The sequence below is a fragment of the Spermophilus citellus genome, assembly GCF_964194105.1.
Source record: "Spermophilus citellus genome assembly, chromosome: 10".
NCBI lineage: Eukaryota > Metazoa > Chordata > Mammalia > Rodentia > Sciuridae > Spermophilus > Spermophilus citellus.
The window spans coordinates 69261807-69285213 of NC_138197.1; the positions used below are offsets into that span (position 1 = coordinate 69261807).

At 35.6% G+C, this 23407-nt stretch overlaps 1 protein-coding gene across 6 annotated transcripts in view; it reads left to right on the plus strand.

The window, feature by feature from the left end:
* The window catches only part of SPATS2 (spermatogenesis associated serine rich 2), a 111791-nt gene that overhangs the window by 67159 nt on the left and 21225 nt on the right, over positions 1 to 23407 (plus strand). For all 6 annotated transcript variants that reach the window (XM_081311508.1, XM_081311510.1, XM_081311506.1 and 3 more), the window contains 5 exons: positions 8928 to 9007; positions 14384 to 14492; positions 16763 to 16812; positions 19571 to 19832; positions 21189 to 21368. In XM_081311508.1, coding sequence (XP_081167634.1) covers positions 8928 to 9007; positions 14384 to 14492; positions 16763 to 16812; positions 19571 to 19832; positions 21189 to 21368 — 681 coding nt within the window. The remainder of the gene's footprint in view (positions 1 to 8927; positions 9008 to 14383; positions 14493 to 16762; positions 16813 to 19570; positions 19833 to 21188; positions 21369 to 23407) is intronic.

A 23407-nucleotide genomic window follows, 5' to 3' on the forward strand; every position in this document is an offset into this window, starting at 1 on the left:
ATTTTTAAAAAATAGATTAGATTACTTGAATGTTTGTTTAATGATAAATTGCCAATTGTAATGCTTTGTGTATATGCACTGTATTTACTTATTTATTAGACAGTACTGAGGATCAAACCCAGGGCCTCATGCATGTTAGGCAAGTACTGTACCACCCAGCCCCCAGCCTTTAAAAAATTTTATTTTGAGCCAAGTCTGACTGAATTACCCATGCTATCCTTCAATTTGTGATTCTCCTGCTTCAGCTTTTTGAGTAACTAGGATTATAGGTGTGCCACTGCACTCAGTTAGACTATATTTTATATTAGTGAACATTTCATTGGGACAGAATGGGTTTAAACAAGTGTCTCTCCTTTTTTATTTATTTATTTTTATGTGTTGCCAAAGATCAAACCCAGTGCCTCACATGCGCAAGGCAAGTGCTGTACCACTGAGCCACAACCCCAGCCCCTAAACAAGTGTCTCTTCTTAAATAGTGTCTCTTACCTTCACAAATTAAAGCTGTCATAAGTGTGACAACTATTTGGATACAAAAATATTTAAAATTGAGATTATTGATCCATAAATCAGTTTAAGAGATAAAAAGCTCACAGATTTAATTCTCGTTTGCACAAAGGTTAATGATTAAAGAGTGACAGATTTTTTTCAGTGCTGTTTGTAGTTTTCTGAGAAAGGTTATTTTGTTGGAGCAGAATATATGATTAGGATTGACCTATTCATTTCTGTACTTCGAAGCAAGGGATATAGAGTGGGTAGAGGGAAGGAAATATTCAACATTTTGTAGAATACTAGTTCCTAAAGGCTTTAATATTTTGACTTACTGGATTAGCATGTGTGACACCCTGGGTTCTATCTATAGTACTGAAGAACTGAATTTCTTTCCTGGTATATTTGGTATAATTCTCAAGAATCTAAAGGACAGTGAGAAGTAGGAAAGAAATATTTATTAAAAACTGTGCATTTAACTTTGTTATTGGAGAACTAATTCCAGACTAATGAGAGATGATATTGAAAGAGAAGAGATTGGGCACTCAATCAATATCATTGCCTGCTGGCTATGCTCTAGAGGGTATTGCTAAGATAGTTTGTAGAAGGTAGACTGACTTTTTTTTACCCAATCACCAGTCTTGGGGGAATTGACAATATTATCATTGGAGCAAGCAAACCTTTTAAACAATGAGGCCCTCAAGATTTCTTGGAATTTAAAAAATAAAAGCTTATTCTGTGTACCTGTCAGAAACTTGGGAAAACCAAGTGGAAAAAATAAGGATTTAATTGCTTCTCTCTCCTTAATAAAAACCCTGACCTTTTTCCATCAAGTAGTACCTGAAAAAATCAGAACTCATTGTAGAAGTTTGAGACTTCCCCAGAGTAATTGTTTTGTCTTACAATGACAGAAACAGTATTATTCAAAATCTGATTGATTAAGCAAAGGAGCTAAGAAAAAATTTAAACAGGAAGGTTAAAAAATTGCCTTTTTTCACTGAATACATACTTAGATTGGTAATTTAAGTGTGGAAATTTTCTGAACATGTGAACCACAGTTGTCATCTGAGATTGGTAGGAAAATCAATTGATGAGACAAATCTAATGCTTACAGCCCACTGAGAGGTTGTGTGTGTTTGGTAGTTGGCAGCAAAGATAAAGGTTTTTAAGTTGCTTTGGAAGAATTAAATATATGAAAGTGTTAGCATTTTGGAAGGCTACAATAACACACAGTAGTAATTAGAATACTACTAGTGGTAATAATAGTAGTTGTCGTTTGAGCAGATTTAGAAGTCTTACAGAATGGAAATTTGACGTAGTTGTTCTAAATTTTCCATCTTTCATGTGCTTCACTTTCAAGCCTGCTTCCACATTATTTATATGTTCCCTTTGTCCTAAATATTTTATTCTTACCAAAACAGTAAGAATTATACCTGTGAAATTAAAGTTGGTGACATCTTTAGTTTTGAAGAACTGAATACACTGTGGGCATTAGCCAGTGGTTACTGTGACAGTAACTTTATTTTCCTTGCATTCATATTTATATAGAATAACCCATATTTCCCATTAGAGCCCATGAAGAAATAGTTCCGTGTGTGTGTGTGTGTGTGTGTGTGTGTGTGTGTGTGTGTGTGTGTTAACTGAGGATTGAACCCAGGGGTATATCCCCAACCCCTTTTATTTTATTTTTAGATAGGATCTTTTAAGTTGCTTAGGGCCTCACTAAACTGCTGAGGCTGGCCTTGAACTTGTGATTCTTCTACCTCAGTTTCTTGAAACTTTGGGATTATAGTTATTTGCCACTGCACCCAATACTTCTTGTAACTTTTATTAAATGACTTACTGTAGATTTTTCTCCAGGTTGGAATAAGAAAAAGCAATTCCAGATTGGTCATTTTCTTTCATGGTCAAGTATTGGACAACAGGGGCTGGGGATGTGGCTCAAGTGGTAGCACGCTCGCCTGGCATGCGTGCAGCCCAGGTTCGATCCTCAGTACCACTTACATCAAAGATGTTGTGACCTCTAAAAACTAAAAAAATAAATATTAAAAAAATCTCTCTCTCAAGAAAAAAAAATTAAAGAAAAGTATTGGACAACATCTTCAGTTTGTTTAATTGTTCATGAGATACCACTTCTGCAAAAGTTGACACAAGGGTCTGCTCTTTGTTACTTTTTAATTTTTTTTTTTTTAGTTGTCAGTGGATCTTTTATTTATTTATATGTGGTACTGAGAATCAAACCCTGTGCTTCACATGTGCTAGGCAACCGCTCTACCACTGAGCTATGACCCAGCCCTACTTTTTAATTTTTAAAAGGAAGTTAATAACAGAAAATATGATCAGTGATAATCACATTTGTCACGTTGCTTGAACTTCTAGGCTTCTTCATCTCTGGGTTTTACCTGCATTTAATTGGATCTTACCTTTTCTGGCCTTTATTTGGTTATGGTTAAATATGAATAATATTGTTACCCAACTTGCTTTGTGTCTATAAGTAAAATCAATGAGTTACTGCGAGAATCTGAAATCTTTAGAAGAAAGATGGTATGCCAAGGTACTGTTGAAATAACGGCAAGTTGAATCAATTTATGTGATGAATAACAACACTAGTGTACAACACAAAACTTGGACTTCCTTCTTGAATCTGCATTATGACTTACTGTGTGACTTTGGACAAGAATAGTACCACAACTGATTTTCTCATCAACAGAAAATTAAAGGGGGAGTTTTCTCAGAGGGATTATAATCCCACCTTTCTCCTCACTTCAGAGGGAATGGTTTGCCATTATCTACATTAGTGAAAAAAAGATAAGCGATCTATGGAACTGGGGCTGTAGCTCAGTGGCAGAGTGCTTGCCTCACACGTGTAAGGCACTGGATTCGATCCTCAGCACTATATAAAAGTAAATAAGTCCATCTACAGCTACCCCCCCCCAAAAAAAGATAAGCAATCTAACACATAGGCATTTAGTTGTCAAATCAAAGGTACAAATTTACTAGCCTTATGAGAATCCTAAGACTCCATGCCTGGGTTGAATCCCCTCAATACTTATGTCTGCTGTAAGCAGGCCTTTTCATGAAATCTGCTAATGAATAATCATACTGAATTTACTTATGTACTTTGGAGAGTCTTATAGTGTGTTCGTAATATTAGCTCTGCTAAACTTTTCAAGGTAGGACCCAAGATGGTCAACAAGGTGGTCAAGCTTTTAATCTCCACTCTAAAATAGTGTTATTGTGGGAATCAATCATATATATTTAGTACTATACAATTTGATAAACTAATACATAATTGCTATCATATTGAGATGGTTAATATATTTTTTTAAGGCTCTCTTGCACTAGATTGCTCCTAATGAGCAGGAACCATAGATGTTTTGTCCACTATTGTATCCTCAGTGCCTAGCACTGTATATGAGTATATGAATTTCTCTTCTTTCAGTTCTTTAGTCTGTACCTAAAAGTAGAATTGCCAGATCATACAGCAGTTTTTGTTTAATCATTTAAGGAACCACCATATGGATTTCTATTTGTTTTGTTTTGTGGTTCTGGGGATTGAACCCCAGGCCTTGCCCTTGCACATGCTAGGCAGGTACAATACTGCAGAGCCACATCCCCACGCTTGCCATATGGCTTTCTATAGAGGTTAAGCTATTTTGCATTCCTATCAGCAATGTACCAAGGTTCCAGTTTTCTCCCATATACTTGCTAATAATTGTTGAGTTTTGTTATTGATAAACAGACATCTTAGATATGAATATAATCATAACTTTGGACCAAATTAATTATGAAAATCCAATATTATCCTCAGATTAAATTATAAGTTATCATAATTAGACTATGTTTCAGAGCTTGTCAAGATAGCTATTCAAGGGCAGGGGTTGTGGCTCAGTGGTAGCGCACTTGCCTAGCATGCGTAAGGCACCGGGTTTGATTCTCAACACCACATACAAATAAATAAAATAAAGGTCCATCAACAACTAGAAAAAATTTTTAAAAAAGATACCTATTCAAAGTTGGTTTAGCTGGGCTGGGTATGTAGCTCAGTGGTAGAGTGTTTGCTTTGCATGTGCAAGTCTTGGATTTGAGGCCAGCACTGCATGCAAGATAAAAATAAACCCAAAGTTTATTTAATATATGAGATAATCAGGCTCATATATTTCTGTGTCATACTGACTGTCTTGAAACAACCTTTATCTGATTTTTTTCTTTTTTTTTCTTTTTTTTTTTTTTTTTTTTTGGTAGTGTGGATTGAACCCAGTGGTATTTTACCACTGAGCTACACCTACAGCCCTGTTTATTCATTTTATTTAAAGACAGGGTTTCATTTATTGCTTAGGGTCTCACCAAGTTGCTAAGGATGGTTTCGAATTTTCGATTCTTCTAGGACCCTGCTGAAATAGCTGCTTTATGTATTTTTAATTATCCTAATTAGTATTCCCAATAAACTCTAGTATTAGGCTAATCTGTTTTGGATAATAACTTAGTGCAGAACTACCTTTTTTTTCCCCTTGGACTTTGTGTTATCTAGGGTGCTGTTAAAGAAACAAAAAGTATTACATAATATTTAAGAGGCTAGTAAAAATAATAGTTTATTTAAACATAGACTCCTTTGCTTTAAGTTTCCCTTCCTTTCTCTAAAAGAGATTAGTGATTTGATTCTCTAATAAATAGATTATTTTTTTTAAAGAGAGAGTGAGAGAGGAGAGAGAAAGAGAGAGAGAGAGAGAGAGAGAGAGAGAGTTTTTTAATATTTATTTTTTAGTTCTCGGTGGACACAACATCTTTGTTGGTATGTGGTGCTGAGGCTTGAACCTGGGCCGCACGCATGACAGGCGAGCGCGCTACCGCTTGAGCCACATCCCCAGCCCTCTAATAAATAGATTATTGATGATCTTTGTTTAATCTCACACTGCTCATTGATCCATCTTCAGGGGAGGGACGAGTACATTTTAACATTCAAGTTATAGTCATTTGCCCTATCTGTGGTGATTCTAAAAATGTTTGAGATCTTACTTTGGCTATATAAGATCTTTCTATACTGTATCAATTCAATTGATAAAGATTAGTGGCAGTTAATTATTATGTAGTCATAAGCCTAGAAGACTCAGGCTTAAATACTGAGTTTGTATTAAATATAACCAATTTTTTTTTCATTTGAGTGACAATCTCAAAATTGCCAGTATTAACAGAGGTTAGAGCTGAATTAGTTGAAGGCTCAGTGGTAATTGGCTAGCATAGTTTCTCTTGAAGTGAATAAGCTCAATTCATGTCCTTTATTCTACTTCTGGTTTAACAATGTTGTTAATCACAAGACTCCTAAAGCCCAAGAAGTAAGATCAAGAATCAATAAATTGGATGGTATCAAACTAAAAAGCTTCTTCACAGCAAAGAAATCAATTAAGAACTTGAATAGAGAGCTACAGAAGGAGAAAATCTTTGCCATATGCACCTCAGTTAGAGCATTAATCTCTAGGTTATGTAAAGAACTCAAAAATCTTAACACCAAAAAAAAAAAAAAGTCACAGAAGAAGAAATACGATTGGTCAACAAACATGAAAAAGTGTTCAACATCTCTGGCAATAAGAGAAATGCAGGGGCTGGGTTTGTGGCTCAGTGGTGGAACATGGTTGCTTAGCATGTGTGAGGCACTGGATTCAATCCCCAGCACCACACAAAAATAAATAAAGATATTGTGTCCATCTACAACTAAAAAATATTTTTTAAAAAAGAAATGCAGGGCTGGGGATGTGGCTCAAGTGGTAGGGTGCTCGCCTGGCGTGCATGCGGCCCGGGTTCGATCCTCAGCACCACATACCAACAAAGATGTTGTGTCCGCCGAGAACTAAAAAATAAATATTAAAAAAAAAAGAAATGCAAATTAAAACAACACTGAGATTTCATCTCACTCTAGTCAGAATAGCAATTATCAAGAATACAAGTAACAGTAGATGTTGGTGAGGATGTGGGGAAACCGGTACACCCATATGTTGCTAGATACTGCAAATTGATGCAAACACTCTGGAAAGCAGTATGGAGATTCTTCACGAAACTTGGAATGGAACCACCATTTGACCCTGTTATCCCATTCCTTGGTATATACCCAGAGGACTTAAAATCAGCATACTGTAGTGATGCAGTTACATCAATGTTTATAGCAGCTCAATTCACAACACCTAAGCTATGGAACCAACTAGGTGAATGGTAAAGAAAACGTGGCATATATACACAATGGAATATTACTCACCCAAAAGGAAGAATGAAATTATGGCATTTGCCAGTAAATGGATGGAATTGAAGACTATGCTAAGTGAAATAAGCCAATCCCCCAAAAAACAAAGGTTCAACATTCTCCCTGATATGCTGATACTATCACACAATAAGGGTTAGAGGGAAGAATAATAGAAGTTCATTGGTTTAGACAAAAGGGATTGAAGGGAAGGGAGTGGGAAGAGGAATAAGAAAGAGTAGAATGAATGAGATGTAACTTTCCTATGTTCATAATATGAATATATGACCAGTGAAACGCCACATCATGTACAAGCACAAGAATGGAACCCCAGTTAGAATAAGTTATACTCCATATATGTATGTTATGTCAAAATACACTCTACTGTCATGTATATCTAAAAATAACAAAAAAATTAGGTCAAATAAAAGATTATTGTTAATCTAACTTATAAATTATTGATCTTCATAGCAACTAGGAATTATTTGGAAACAGGATAAAGATTAAACTATTAAAAAGCCTTAATTAATACATCTATAATAACAGCAAAAGAATTTGGAGAGTATACTAGCTTATTTCTGTGTTTTTCATACTCCTTTTCTCAGAACTTCTACTTGTTTTGTTGAAATTTTAACTCCCAAGCTACTCTCAAGAACTGTTCAGGGATCAGTATTATTATTTTTAAATATATATATATTTTAGTTGTTGATGGACTTTATTGTCTTTATTTTTTTTAAAGAGAGTGTGTGTGTGTGTGAGAGAGAGAGAGAGAAAGAATTTTTTAATATTTTTTAGTTTTCAGTGAACACAACATCTTTGTTTTTGTATGTGGTGCTGAGGATCGAACCAGTGCCTCACACATGCTAGGCGAGCACGCTACCACTGAGCCACCAGGGATCAGTATTATTGATATCATCTGTGAATAAAATTCTCAGGCCACAGGCCAGATTGTCGAATTACAGACTACATTTTAGCATAAGATCCCAAGATGATAAGTATGCAAGTTAGAATTTGAAAAGCACTTTAACCATTTTCTGGGATTGCATCTTGTTGGATTGCAAAAAAATTGTTAGCCTGTACATTGGTGCATACCTATAATCCAGCTACTCTGGAGGCTCAGGCAGGACCACAAATTTGAGGCTAGTGTGGGTGATTTAGCAAGATCTGGGTTGTAGCTAAGTGGTAGAGCACTAACTTAGTATGTGTGAGCCCCTGGTTTTGATCCCCAGTACTAGGGTTGGGAGGCACCAGAAATCAAAATTATAGAGTGTTAAAACAGGTCATTTACTGATCATATAGTCACAGGTGAAAACTGATTAAATTTGCAGATATCCTTTTTTGTAAATACTGAGAAGTTAAAATCTAGATTTAAAAAAAAAATCACCATGTAAACACACCGAGATTTTTTTGTGTTTTGTTTATTTACATTGCTTCTTGGGTAGTTTTAGTTTATTCAGTGTAAACTTGGATACATTGCTGGTAATGTAAACCTGGGTGCATTGTTTTATCAAGAATGTATCCCATGGAGTTCACTAGTCCAAGAATATAAAGTGCATGATGAAGTCTAGAAGGTGGTAATTACTCTCATGTGTATTAATGTTATAGAAGCTTCCATCCCACTCACATTTTCAGATTCTTTAGTATTAAATGTTACCATGGGAGCTATTTATTTGCATCATTTTTAGAGAGCATTTTGAATTAAGGGAGAATAAATAAAGATACCAGGGATTACAGGAAAAAGTCTAATACAGCTGATGGATTTGGTGTTTTCCACAATATGTACATTTTCTATTAAAATCAAATTTTATAAATTTAACTCAAAATGTTAGTTATGAGTTATCTATATAATAGGATTTGCCAAATAGCAACTGAGTTGTTATTGTTTTACAGGCAAAAAGCAGCCAGTCTTGGCTCTTATATCTTAGAGATGAAATATATGTTTCCAGGGAGGTGGTACTGGGGATTGAACCTAGTCTAGTGGTGCTCCACTACTGAACTACATTGCCAAACCTTTTTGAAAATTTTATTTTGAGACAGGGTCACACTAAGTTGCCCAGGCTGGCCCTGAATTTGAAATCTTGCTTCAGCCTCCCAAGTTGCTATAATAGGCATGGCCTATAATAATATATAATTATATATAATTCAGGTACTTACCTGAAATACAGTATATTTTAATCATGTGTAATATGTTTGTCCCTTCTTCTTCTTTCAGATTCATCAGGATTCATTTTTGATTTACAGTCTAACACTGTTCTGGCCCAGGGAGGTACTTTTGAAAACATGAAAGAGAAGGTAAGACTAGTTATCATGGATAACAAAGTTAAACATTATAGGAAAATTTAGGTACTTATAAAACCAGTGGCTATCACAACTTATTATGAAAGTGAAATTTTAGCAACAAAGGAGAATGCCATTATATATCAGAGGGTGACATAATGGTTCTGAGGAATTAGAGCCTATGAAATGCAAACACAGTTTTCTTGCATATCTTTGTATATATTCATTCTAAATTCTCTTGAAGACATTTGTTACTAATTAGTGTTTTGATAAATATTATTTATATGACAGTCCAGGAGACTACAGAACAAGAACAGCAGTAAATTTTCTAAGTAGCATTCCTTTGGAAGAAAATATGTGTTTTTCATAATAAAGCCCCAAACGAGCTATATTTAAGAAAATATGAAACAAAAAGTTTTATGTGTTGTCTTTTTAAAAAATATATGTTGTTGATTATAGAGTGATAGACATACAATGATTCCCTATTATAAATACATTCACATTTTATTTATTTATTTATTTTAAAGAAATTTTATTTATTTTTTAGGAATAGATGGACACAACACAATGCCTTTATTTTTATGTGGTGCTAAGGATCAAACCTGGGTCCCGCCCGTGCTAGGCGAGCGCTCTACCACTGAGCCACAATCCCAGCCCATATATTCACATTTTAAATTACCAGTGTCTTATCTTTTCACCAAATCTATAAGTTTCACCTACTGTTCATTTTTTAGGGATAAATGCTTAGTTCTTATTTATCTTAAAGTCAATATATTAGCCCACTTTGAATTATGGACTATATACTTTCACACTTGTGTGGTTTTTAAATTTTAACATTGTTAAATTAAGTCTGAAACAAAAAGAGCATGGTAACAATGGAGGGGGGAGGAAAAAGTACTAAGACTTCTGTTGTAGTACAGATTCTGCTTATTAATGGGACAAGTTACTTTATTTCCTTAAGCCTTGGTCTTCATCTATAAAAGTCTTTTATGTGTGTGTGTGTGTTGGAGGAGTACCAAGGATTGATTTCAGGGGCACTCAACCACTGAGCCACATCCCCAGTCCTATTTTGTATTTTATTTAGATACAGGGGGGCTGGTGATGTGGCTCAAGCGGTAGCACGCTCGCCTGGCATGCGTGCGGCTCGGGTTCGATCCTCAGCACCACATACAAAGATGTTGTGTCCACCGAGAACTAAAAAATAAATATTAAAAAAATTCTCTCTCTCTCTCTCTCTCTCTCTCCCCCCCCCCAAGTCTCTCTTTAAAAAAAAAAATTATTAGATACAGGGACTCACTAAGTTACTTAGTGCCTCTCTCTTTCTGAGGCTGGCTTTGAACTCAAGATCCTCCTGCCTCTGCCTCCTGAGCCACAGGGATTACAAGTGTGTGCCACCATGCCCAGCCAAAGGTGTTCCTTTTTGAGCAGTGTAACTGACTAGAGAACCTGAAGACATTTCTGTCATAAGATACCTAGAAATACTGAATTTAAAAAAATACTTATATTATTTAAAATGACCACTGCAGGTCTGGCTACAAATCCATTGTGCTATCCATTACATCACAGTTACAGGTGTTATTTTAAATGTGTAACTGAACATAAGAAGTAAGGGATAGGGCTGGGGATGTGCCTCAAGCAGTAGCGCGCTCGCCTCGCATGTGTGCGGCTGGGGTTCGATCCTCAGCACCACATGCCAACAAAGATGTTGTGTCTGCTGAGAACTAAAAAAAATAAATATTAAAAATTCTCTCTCTCTCTCTCTCACTCCCTCTCCTCTCTCACTGTCTCTTTAAAAAAAAAAAATAGAGATACAGTAGAAATTAAAAAAAAAAAAAAGAAGTAAGGGATAGGGCTGGGGTTGTGGCTCAGCTGTAGAACACACGCCTAGCAAGTGTGAGACCCTGGGTTTGATCCTCAGCACCACATAAAAATAAATAAAATAAAGGTACTGTGTCCAACTACAACTAAAAAATAAACATTAAAAAGTATTTTAAAAAAAGAAGTAAGGGATAGATGCCAAAAATATAGAGGGGACTGAAAACAGAGTGGCAAGTCTAAACTGGGTACTCCCTGCCAGTCTAAGTAACAAATGGTATTTATCATAGAGGACCATAGCGCCCAGGATTTGTCCTGGTAAAGGATCAGAACAAGTTTTATATAAGATTGGGACTTAAAAATATTTTACCTTTACAAAAAGAGTGAACTAAAGAATCTCCCACTGACATTCAAATACAGTATTTTTACAGTACATGTGTAGAGTGATAAAAACAATGGCAGGCTGGGGGTATAGCTCAGTGGTATAGTGTTTCGACTAGCATTTGCAAGGCCTTGGATTTGATCCCCAGCACCACCAAAAAAAAAAAAAAAAAATTACAAATTTTAAGTTTTATTCAATGGTTTTATCATTAATAGTAATCTTTTGTGTTGTTAGCAATGATATTGTGAATATTATATGATAAAACAAATTGGTAAATACTTATATTTTTAGGATCTAAAATTTTTGCATAAGAGAAAAGAGATCCAAGTTGAAAATCAGATGAAAAGCTGGGGGCAGTGGGGCATGCCTGTAATCCCCACTACTTGGGAGGCTCAGGCAAGGGGGACTAAAAGTCCAAGGCCAGCCTGGGCAGCATAGCAAGACTGACCCAGTCCAAGAAAAAGCAGAAAGAAAGAAAATCAAGCTAGATGCAGTGGTGCAGGCCTATAATCTCAGTGACTGGGAAGGCTGATGTAGAAGGATCACATCTATGAGACCCTAAGGAACTTAGCAAGACCCTGTCTCAAAATAAAAAGTGGTGGGAAAATAATTCAGTGGTGAAGTGCCCCTGAATTCAATCCCCAGTATCGAAAAAGAAAATAAGAAAAGAAAAGCCACCTCTCTCTCTCTCTCTCTCTCTCTCTCTCTCTCTCTCTCTCTCTCTCACACACACACACACACACACACACACACACACACACACACGGAATTGAACCCAGAGCTGTATACTGATACATACTAATACCATGGAGCTACAGTCCCAGCCCTTTTTACTTTTTGAGACAGGGTCTTGCTAAATTGCCAAGGCTGGCTTAGAACTTGGTATCTTCCTTCCTCAGCCTCTGGAGTCACTGGAATTACAGGCATATACCACTGTGCCTGTGAGAAAAGACCTTTTAATAGTACATTTTAATTGAGAATGTTAGTATGTACTCATGGTTTAATAAAAAGTCTCTTAGTTATATCCCCTAAAAGAACTGGAAACAATGACTCCCAGTAAAAATAAACACATCTAGCTCCAGAAGGAATTAGATCTTCTTTGAGAAATAACCATTTATACATTATGCAGTAAGATAAGAAATTAAAGTTATAAGAATTAGAAGAAGAAAAATGTTATTTATAGGCTATACAGTTAACATAGAGAAATCCAGGAAAGCAACAAATTAATGGGACTAATAAAAGTTCATCGGGCTGGGGATGTGGCTTAAGTGGTAGCGCGCTTGCCTGGCATGCATGCGGCCCGGGTTCGATCCTCAGCACCACATACAAACAAAGATGTTGTGTCCGCCGAAAACTAAAAAAATAAATAAATATTAAAAAATTCTCTCTCTCTCTCTCTCACTCTTTAAAAAAAAAAGAAAAGAAAAAAATCTTAGCTGGGTTATTTAAAAAAAAAAGTTCATCAAGGTTATTACAAGGTATATATTTTTAATGTAAAAAAATATGAAATACCTTAGGAATAAATCTGACAAAGTTGGCATATCTATTTGTTATCAAATGAAGTTGTAAATGCCAACTATTCAGGATTCTACTAGTGGTTATTTAATTTTTTTCTTTATTACAGTGTACTAAATATTGTTTTGGCCATTAAGGATTCAGCTGCAAATAAATACAGGAACGTACAATATAGCATTCTTCCCAGTAGTCAGACATTGAAAATAATGTCAGACATTGAATGAATGAATGAATGAATTGTGTATACATTGGATGTACCATGTAGCAATAAAATAAGAAATTGATTTTTTTTTTTTTGAACTAGGGATTAAACCCTGGGGCACCAAATTCAGGGTAGAAATCTGGGGAGAGAAGGGAAAAAGATTTCTTAGGTCATGGGGCTTCAATTGCATTTGTTTTATTTTATTAAACTTGGTGTCACCTCATGGTTTTTCATTATGTTTTGTATGCCTGACATAGTTTATAATAATTCATATAATTTCTATAAATTACCTTTGTTATTATACAGATAAGTGATACAAAGTTTTGAACAATGCCACAAAGAAATTTTAATTGTTATGGTTTTGCTTTATTTAACTTTCTACCTTTCCCTACAGTATGCTAAAAATGATGAAACATGCTAAATTATATCTGACTCCTAAATTAAACCACCTTTTCTTTTTGGTGGGTGTGTACTGGAATTGAACCCAGGTATACTTAACCACTTAGCCACATCCCCAGCCCCTTTTTTATATTTCATTTAGAGACAGGGCCTCACTAAGTTGCTAAGACTGGCTGTGAACTTTCAATCCTCCTGCCTAAGCCTCCTGAGTCACTGGAATTACAGGCATGCACCACCACACCTGGCTCTACCCTTTCTTAATATAAAAATCTTAATATAAAAGTACATATCTTTTATTTTTAGAAATGTTCTGGGTTAGCAATGTAGCTCAGTGGTAGAGCACTTGCCTAGCATCCTAGCATGCATGAGACTCTGGGTCTGATCTTCCCCACTTTTTTTATGCATTATAATTGTACATAAATGGTGGAGGGAGATCTTAGGTTTGCTCACCAGTACTACCAAAATATAGTTCTGCTTTGGAGGGAGGGACAGGTACTGGGGATTGGATCGAGGGGTACTTTACCACTCAAGTACATCCCCAGCCATTTTTATTTTTTAAAAAATATTTTTATTAGTTATTGATGGACCTTTGTTTGTTTGTTTATTTATGGTGCTGAGAATTGAACCCAGTACCTCACACATGCTAGGCAAGCACTCTACCATTGAGCCACAACCCCAGCGCCCCCCCCCCCGCCTTTTTTTTAGCTCCAAATTCTTTTTTTTTTCCTTTTTTTTCCAGCCCCTTATTTTTTATTTTGAGATAAAGTCTCTCTATGTTGCCCAAGCTGACCTTGAACTTGTGATCTTCCTGCCTTGACTTCCTCAGTTGATGGAATTATAGGCATGTGCCACTGCTCCCAGCAATGTTATACCTTTCTAAGTTTTGATATTAATTTTTCATGTGCTATTGTCATCATGTATTTATTATTCACAGTGAGATGGTTGCATGTATTTCCACTGACACTAAAGAGTGATAATATTGTTAAAAACGAAGTGTCACAGTTATTCTCTGTAATATGTGTCAGTTTCATAGTGACCTACTCATGTCAGAATTAAATGACTCTGTCTTCTTTTCTAGATAAATGCAGTGCGTGCAATAGTTCCCAATAAGAGCAACAATGAAATCATCCTGGTTTTGCAGCACTTTGATAATTGTGTGGACAAAACCGTACAAGCATTCATGGAAGGTAATTCTAGCCCAATTTTTTTTCTTATTAGTTTGTATTTGTTCAGTAGAAGTTGCTTCAGACTTATGGAACACAGCAATTTACTGTTTCATAGATGCTATAGCAGACCCCATGATAACATAACATACCATCACATTTTATTAATGTAAGATGCCTTTTTCATCCCTAGAAATAATTTATACATAAGCTACAGGATATCTGGAATAAAATATAAAGTAAGAAAACTCTATTATTCTATACAGATATTCTCCACTTTGAGAAACCACATCACTGGTTTCTAAAAACTTAGTCTCACATCATGGTAATTGCTATAAGGAACTTGATTAAAGTTAGGTGAAATTAGAATTTAAGATATTCAGGTGGGCATGTGGCTCAGTGGTAGAGTGCTTGCCTAGCATACATGAGGCTCTGGGTTCTGGCTTCTGTCCTCAGTACTGCAAAGGAAAAAAAGAAACAAAGAATTTAAGAGGCTCTTCCTAACAATGGAGTAATTCAGTGGCCCAGCAAGATATGGCAAATTCCAGGAATGCCAACATTCTTAGAAGCTCTGTTATCATTTAGTTTGGCACAAGTAACTCAATCGGGTGGGTTGAATATCCTTATCTAACAGAAGAATGAATGGCAAGTGTGGTGGAGCCTTCAGATTCAGAGTTGAGGAGTGTTTCACAAACTTCTTTCCACTTAATTCATTTGAGAAGAACTTTACTTGAACCTGTTTCATCCTTGTATATCAGGTTAGGTTTATTAGAAATTTTAATAATAAACTTATTATTATTTTCCTGAATTTGCAAGTGTATAAATAAATAGGTCCATACACTGAAAAGTTTTTCTTTTCTTTTCATGCTAAACGTTAATGTTAGCATTTGGATCTTGTGTGGTGTGCAAGTCTCTTTCAAACAAAGTAGCCAAGGTAGTGTGTAACCTGAGAGGAGGGGATGGCACACTTGGGCTAAAACCAATTCATCTTTGTATACAGACTGAGGTATAGATAAAAGATTCTTATTTTTTTTCTTACTTTATTAAACCTTACTAGTGTTCTTTAAGGGACAAATACATAGACAAGTACAATACAATGAAGAAATCTTATTTTTATAAGAGAATTAAGAAGTCACTAAGGTATTTCCATATGCTATCTTCAATAATGCTTCTATGTTCATTCTGAGACTCCAGATAATATTTAGCCCCTTTGGCTACATAAAAGCAGCAGATTCCCATATGAATCCTTTTACTTATGCACCAACAAAGGAAAGGGTGTGCAAAGCCACCCATGTATCACCAAACTTCTTTGCAGCCCCATGGATCCCTGAGCCCTTTTGCAGCCAGCTTTTCCAGTTTCTAATGGTGTCCCTTCTCTCTTCCATTGTTTTATAAACTGGAAGTTCCAGTTTTCCATGACCATGTTCATGTTCATATTCATGGGCCATGTCTGTCTGTCTTTTTAATTTTATTTTATTAATTTTTTTATGTATGACTGCAGAATACATACAATTCATATTATACATATAGAGCACAGTTTTTCATGTCTGCATACAAAGTATATTCACACCAATTCATGTCTTTATACATGTACTTTGGATAATGATATCCATCACATTCCACCATCATTTCTAACCCCATGCCCCCTCCCTTCTGCTCCCATGCCTCTACCAACTGAGCTATATCCCCAGCCCAGCCATGTCTTTCTTTAGATGATTCTTTTCAAATGCTGTATTAATGGTTTTGAATACACATGATCACACGTAACTTTTTCTGACAGCAGTTTGACTTCTCATAACACTCAGTAGTCAACCATGAAAAAAGATTCTTCATCAGAAGAATGTTGGTACACACTTGAAATCCCAGCTACTTGGGAGCCTGTGGCAGGAGAATTGAAAGTTCAAGGCCAACCTTGGCAATTTAGTGAAACCCTGTCTCAAAATAAATAAAAAGCCGGATATGGAGTGCTTGCCTAGCATGTGGGAGGCCCTGAGTTCAATCCCCAGTACTGAGGAGAGGAACAAAAGCATCTTCAAAATGGCCAGGCTGCATTAGTCTCTTCTTGGAAGAACTCACTGGGGAAATTTAATTACATGTAAAAGGATATCCAAGTAGGCAGGTATTCCAAAAGGGAAGCATGACATGATCTCATATTATATTACTTTAGAGATTTAGTCCTTAACTCTTATTATTAGGCACTTTGGAAATTCTCCAGTAATTGTAAAATACAGGGACATTAATTCTTGATTAACTGTGTATATGGAGAGAAAATCTGTAATTGGTTTCTTTTACAGGTAGTGCCAGTGAAGTACTCAAAGAATGGACAGTAACAGGCAAGAAAAAGGTAAAAATGAATTAAATTTTAAGAGCATGATATTGATGTTTATATTATTTTTAAAAATTTAATCTCTGCAAATATTTGAAAGAAAATGTTTACATAAATATCTTCAGTTTAGCTGGTGGAAAAAAACCTTTGATACTGAGATACAAATGTGTCTCACAGAGTACCCCAGTCCCCTCCCTGTAATTGAAGGTAAGAAACAGTGCTTTTGCCGTAGTGCGCTTGCCAAGAGGATACTAGTCAGGGAGTAAAGCAGAAGAGCATATTGAGGAAGCAGAACTCCTCCAGAGAAAGTGTTCTGGTTTTCAACTATACATATCATAGATCAGCTAAAATAGTTCAGAGTTTTAGGTCAGACAACAGTATTATAATCTCTAATATTAATGAACTAACTTAAAGTCTAGAGAGGACTCTTACTACCATAGCTGTTGGGTACTTTTCAAAGGGGTCTGATGTTGCAATTTAGAGAATTAGAAGGCACTTGGGATATGGGGTCATTCAGCACTGGATTTTTGTCCTGTTCCATTCTATCCTGGCTTTGTGATCTAGGAATATTGTAATCTTTGTTTGCCTTAGTTTGCTCATCTCTAAAGTAGGGAAAGCAATACTAATACATACAAGTATTTAATATAATATCTAACCTAGTAGTTCTTGATCCCTTCTCCTTATCCATTTAAAATCAAAGTGCTTCTCCAAGGAATACCAGCTGTTCTCAAAATCTTTCCCATAACTCTGTACCTTCAATCTAGTGCCTTTAAGAAATGCTTGAGAAAGGCTGGGGTTGTGGCTCAGCGGTAGAGCACTCGCCTAGCACTTGCGAGGCTCTGGGTTCAATCCTCAGCACCACATAACAATAAATAAAAAATAAAGGCACTGTGTCCAACTACAACTAAAAAATATTAAAAAAAAGAAATGCTTGAAGTGTGGATTTTAATCTCTATGAAATCTGTTTAGGGTGTTCTTTTCTTATATTAGGTTAATGCTGGAGTTTTGAAATGCTACCGTGATGACTCTAAATCACTTCATTAGGAGTTCTATCAGGTCTTGACCAAATCAGGCTGGTCTCAGTGATCCTTAAGAATTTTTCCAGAGGTACCTAATATTATTACAGACTGTCCTGAAGCTTTTCATGCTATAGCTTTGCATATTTGTTTAATTTCTTCCCATTGCTTTCACCCAACCTAGAATAGTTATGAGTATTCTGGAAAACACTAGTATCTTAATTTACTGGCCCAGGGTTATAAATTTTTAATGATATTAGACATGTAAGTAACTAGAAAGGTACACATGCAGATTTCTTAAAATCCAGAAAAAGAAAAATAGCTTTAGTTTGGCAATTTCAAATGCCCAAATTCAGTCCAGTTAACTATTAGGATTAGTCCAATAGAATGTGACTCCAAGTAGTTACTGGTTATATAGTTATTTTTTACATGGAACAGTAATATGAAAACTTAGCTAGTTTACATGGGAGAAAATATTTAAGAGCAAGATGAGAGCTATGCAGAGAAGAAAATTGTATCTTGAGTTCAGATGTGCTCCTGCCAGAGAGGACCACCAAAAAAACTTGGGGGGAAATTGATTCAGTTATATCCATCTAGCCTTAGGAATCTTAAGTTTTGTCAGCAGAGCTGTGGTTTGACAAAACAAAAGTAAAGGACTTATTTGTTTTAATTTTACTGTTTTCGTAGGTAATATAGTCAACTAAAAATTCAAATGTACAAAAGTTAATGCACATAATTAACTTTAACACATCCTTGTTCTCCAGCCATTTGGTTTTCTACCCCAGAGGCAAACAGTATTATCAATTTCTTATGTATCTTCCAGTATATTTTTATGCATATAAACAAATATGAACATGTATTCTCCTCTTTGACTGTTCCTTTTTCTCATGTAATATATCTTGGAGTTTACTCCATGTCTCAATAATGAACTTTTTTGTTGTTGTTTGTGGATATATAGTCATCCTGCTATTTGGATGTATCATAATTTATTTAACTAGTTCCTTTTAGACCAACATTTGGGTTGTTTCCAGTCCTTTAACAAGGTAATAATTAACTATTAATTTAATAGCTATCATTAATAGTTCTGCAGTAAATAACCTGGTGTGTCTATGTAATTTTGTACATGTTAGTCTCACCTATAAATTCCTAGAGGTAGAATTGCTGGCCAAAAGATATGTACATTTGTGAGTTGGACAAGTATTGCTGCTCCCAGTAATAATATATAAAAGTGATTGCTTCTCTATACATTCAACCCTACAGTGTTATCATATTTTTTGACCTTTGCTAATCTAACAGATAAAAAATTATTTTGCAATATATAGTTTTAGTTTATCTTATTAGACTAAGGCTATGCTTCATTTAGTATGTTTATAGCTTATGCCATTTTTTTTCTATTGGGTTATTATTTTGTTTTTGCTTTTTGTTAGAGCTCTGTATTTATTTAACTCTTTGAGTATAAGTCATACATGTTTTTTCCACACTTTGTAATTTATCTTTTTATTTTGCTTAAGGTGGGTTTTGCCATAAAGAAATGTTTTGTTTGAGTTTATCCAAAATATAGGATTTTTCATAGGAAAAAGATTATTTTATGTGGTGATTCAACATACACAAAAATTTGTCCAATTTCTGGAAGAACATAGGAAAAATTGGTAACATTGGTTGCCTTTAGGTAGCTAGAGTTTCTTACCTTTTTGGATTGTACTGGTGGTGGTGGGGCTCTGCCTTTTCTTTTCTGTTTTTCAAATCTTCAATAACCTTAGAACAAAAAGAAGAAAAGCAAACCAAAACCTACAGCAGAAGCAAGTAACAGTATCCCAGATTCCAGTAAATCGGTTTCCATTCAAGAGGAGCAGTCTGTGCCTTCCTCAGGAAAAGGTGGCATTAATGGTTACCATGTCAATGGTGCCATCAATGATGCAGAGTCTGTGGACTCACTCAGTGAAGGTTTGGAGACACTTTCAGTAGATGCCAGAGAACTAGAAGATCCAGAGTCTGGCTCGCCAGATACGCTGGATAGAACAGGTGAGTTTATTAACGTTTTTTTGAAAAGTTGCATTCAGTTAAAAAAATATAGGAATCTCCTGGTTGAGAAAGCAATCATTAAATCTGATAGGTCTTTTGCTTTTTAGTTTTTGTTATCTTTTGTGTGGAGGTCACATTTTGTTATTATCAAAGGCCTAGAAACATAAAATTTTGTTACCTTTCTCATATTTTAACTCTGTTCTGAATCAATCTTATAAAATTTTCTAATAGCAAAGGAGTACCTTTGAAATGTTTTGTTTGAGTTTATCCAAAATATAGGATTTTTCATAGAGACAGCAGAAGGTGACTTTAAAATCTTTTTAAAAATTGTAGACTTTAAGGAAAATGAGGATGAGATGATGATGATGGTAATATTATTCTAAGACACAACACAGTAAGGAATACATAATATTAATGATCATCCTAGCTTTCATGAAAACTAGACTTGGTTTTTATAGGCCCACATTTATTTTTTAGTAAAGATTAGTGATAGATGGTAAATGCACTTATCTTGTACATTTTTTTGTTAACCATTTTGTTGAGAGCTGGAAAGATACTGGGAATCTTTCTCTTTAAAAATTACTTATTTGTTAATCCAATTCCCCCTGACTTGCTGCTTCTAGCTTTATAATGTAATGCCAGTATAAGAATTACACTGTACTAGACAGGTGCAGTGGCACAGGCTTATAATCACAATGACTTGGGAGACTCAGACAAGAGGATCACAAAATTTGAGGGTCAGCTTCAGCAACAACCCTGTCTCAAAATAAAAAAACAAAAACAAAAAAGAATTATGCTGTTCTTTTAAATGTTCTTTTATTGATTAACACTCACACACCTAGAGAAAAAATATTGTACCTACATTGACCTGAAACAAACCAAAGATAGCCAATGACTTCCATTTTTATTTTCTGAGCTAGTTTTCTTCTCATTTCTTATTTCCACCCTTTCTCTATTTTCTAAAGCTTTTAAATTCTTTCCCTGAAACAATGTAAAACTTCCCCCCCCCCATAGTGCAACTTTCAGAAGCTAGCAGAAGTTGGAGATACTATCTCTCCATTTGCTAATGTCAAAACTACAAGGAAGCTAGGACACCATAAGGCACACACTCCCTGTCTAAATGGATTGGCTATAGCTTTTTTTTTTTTTCATGTAGGGTATCTCTTAGGACTAAGCCAGAAGCTACTGATAGCCACACTCGACTGATAATTTTCTTTGTTCTATTTTGTCAGTTGATTTGTTCATAGATTTTGAAAGAGGTATGGTTTTGCCTAAAACATTTTTTACCTGTTTTCTTTGTGTATTTAAGACTCGTTGATTGATGTACCCGTACATTGTGCTCTCTTTCTTGGATAGGATCTGTACTGGAGAATGGTGTCTCTGACTTTGAACCCAGGTCTTCAGCTGTACACCGTATTCAGAATGCCCAACATTCCAAGAATGCTACCAAATCTCTCTCAAGATCCACCATAGGACCTCAGTTTTCCAGTCTGGGAATGGAGGACGTTCCACTCTCCTCCACCAATAAAAAGCTTGGTAAATCAAAGGTTCACTTGTGAGAAGTGAAACATCTGTTTTTGGCTAAAGAGAGCAAATTACCTTTGTTCCCGTAGGTAAAGTTTCAGAAGTGCATCAATCTTATCTATTTGGGAGGCTGAGGCAGGAGGATCAGAAGTTTGAGGCCAGCCTGAGCAATTTAGGGAGACCTGTTTTAAAATAAAATTTTGAAAAAGGATTGGGGATGCTACACAGCTCAGTAGTAGAGCACTTGCCTAGGATGTGCAAGATCATAGGTTCGATTCTCAGTATTGAAAAAAAAAAAGGTAGCGGGTTGGACATCCGGTAATACTTTTTCTATTTTTCAGGCTCTAATTACCCAACTCTTCCTACCTCCACATACATAGTATCTGAAAGTAGTTCAGATACTGTATATGGTTGTTCAAATAACAGAATCCTTTTTGTGAATTACAGCCAAACTCTACTGCCAGAATGACTTAGCTAACATTAGCCTGTTTCCTTTCTTTGCTTTACTGCAGTGTTTTTGTGCACTTTTTTTTCATTTTATCTCCTAGTTGACTCAACAAGTAAAAAAAATCTCTTCTATCTCTGACATGACATTTCAAAGAAATACTTTCACAACTTCATGCTCTTACTGATACCTGACAGACTCTGGCTTTTAACAAGATTATTATCTCTGAAGTACTTAGCATGAATTAGTTGGTCATAGCTCTTTGCTTTAATAATAATAATAATAATTTAAATAAACAATCACCATTTGACCCAGCTATCCCTTTCCTTGGTCTATACCCAAAGGACTTAAAAACAGCATACTACAGGGACACAGCCACATCAATGTTAATAGCAGCACAATTCACAATAGCTAAACTGTGGAACAAACCTAGGTGCCCTTCAATAGATGAATGGATTAAAAAATGTGGCATATATACACAATGGAATATTACTTAGAAATAAAAGAGAATAAAATCATGGCATTTGCAGGTAAATGGATAGAGTTAGAGAAGATAATGCTAAGTGAAGTTAGCCAATCCCCAAAAACCAAATGCCGAATGTTTTCTTTGATAGAAGAAGGCTGATTCATACTGGGATAGGGAGAGGGAGCATGGGAGGAATAGGTGAACTCTAGATAGGGCAGAGGGTGGAAGGGTAAGGGAGGGGGCATTGGGTTATTAATGATGGTGGAATGTGGTGATCATTATTATTCAAAGTACAGGTATGAAGACATGAATTGATGTGAATATACTGTGTATAAACCAGAGATATGAAAAATTGTGCTCTATGTGTGTAATAAGAATTGTAATGCATTCCACTGTCATATATAAATAAAAAAATCTTAAAAACTTAAAAAATAATTAAGCAAACAGCCAGTAACTTTTTTTTTTTTTTTAAGAGAGAGTGAGAGAGGGGAGAGAGAGAGAGAGAGAGAGAGAGAGAGAGAGAATTTTTTTTTAATATTTATTTTTTAGTTCTCGGCGGACACAACATCTTTGTTGGTATGTGGTGCTGAGGATTGAACCCGGGCCGCACGCATGCCAGGCGAGCGCGCTACCGCTTGAGCCACATCCCCAGCCCAGCCAGTAACTTTTAAAGAAATGAGATAATAGCCCCTCTGAGTTTCATACATCTAAGCAGGGTAGTCCATTCCAGTGAACATATGAAACAAATATAAAGGACACTTGTAACTTGTAGCTCCTATTGAGTCATTTTTTCCACATGAGCTAAATTTTACTTAGTAATACTTTCCTTTTTCATCTTTGTAGTACCCCTCAACTTTCTGCAGAACAAGAAGTCTGAGAATATCCAGTTAAGCAAAAATAAAAAGGAGGTTTATAGGCATAGGGCTAAAATCTTTTAGGTAGATTCTAAAAGAAATCAAGTTGACTGGGCATAGTAGTGAATGCCTGTAATCCTAGTGATTTATGAAGCTGAGGAAGAGGATCTCAAATTCAAAAGGCCAGCCTCAGCAACTTAGCAAGGCCCTTAAGCAACTTAGCCAGACCCTGTCTTAAAAAATAGTAAGGGCTAGGGATGTGACTCAGTGGTTAAGTGCTCCTGGG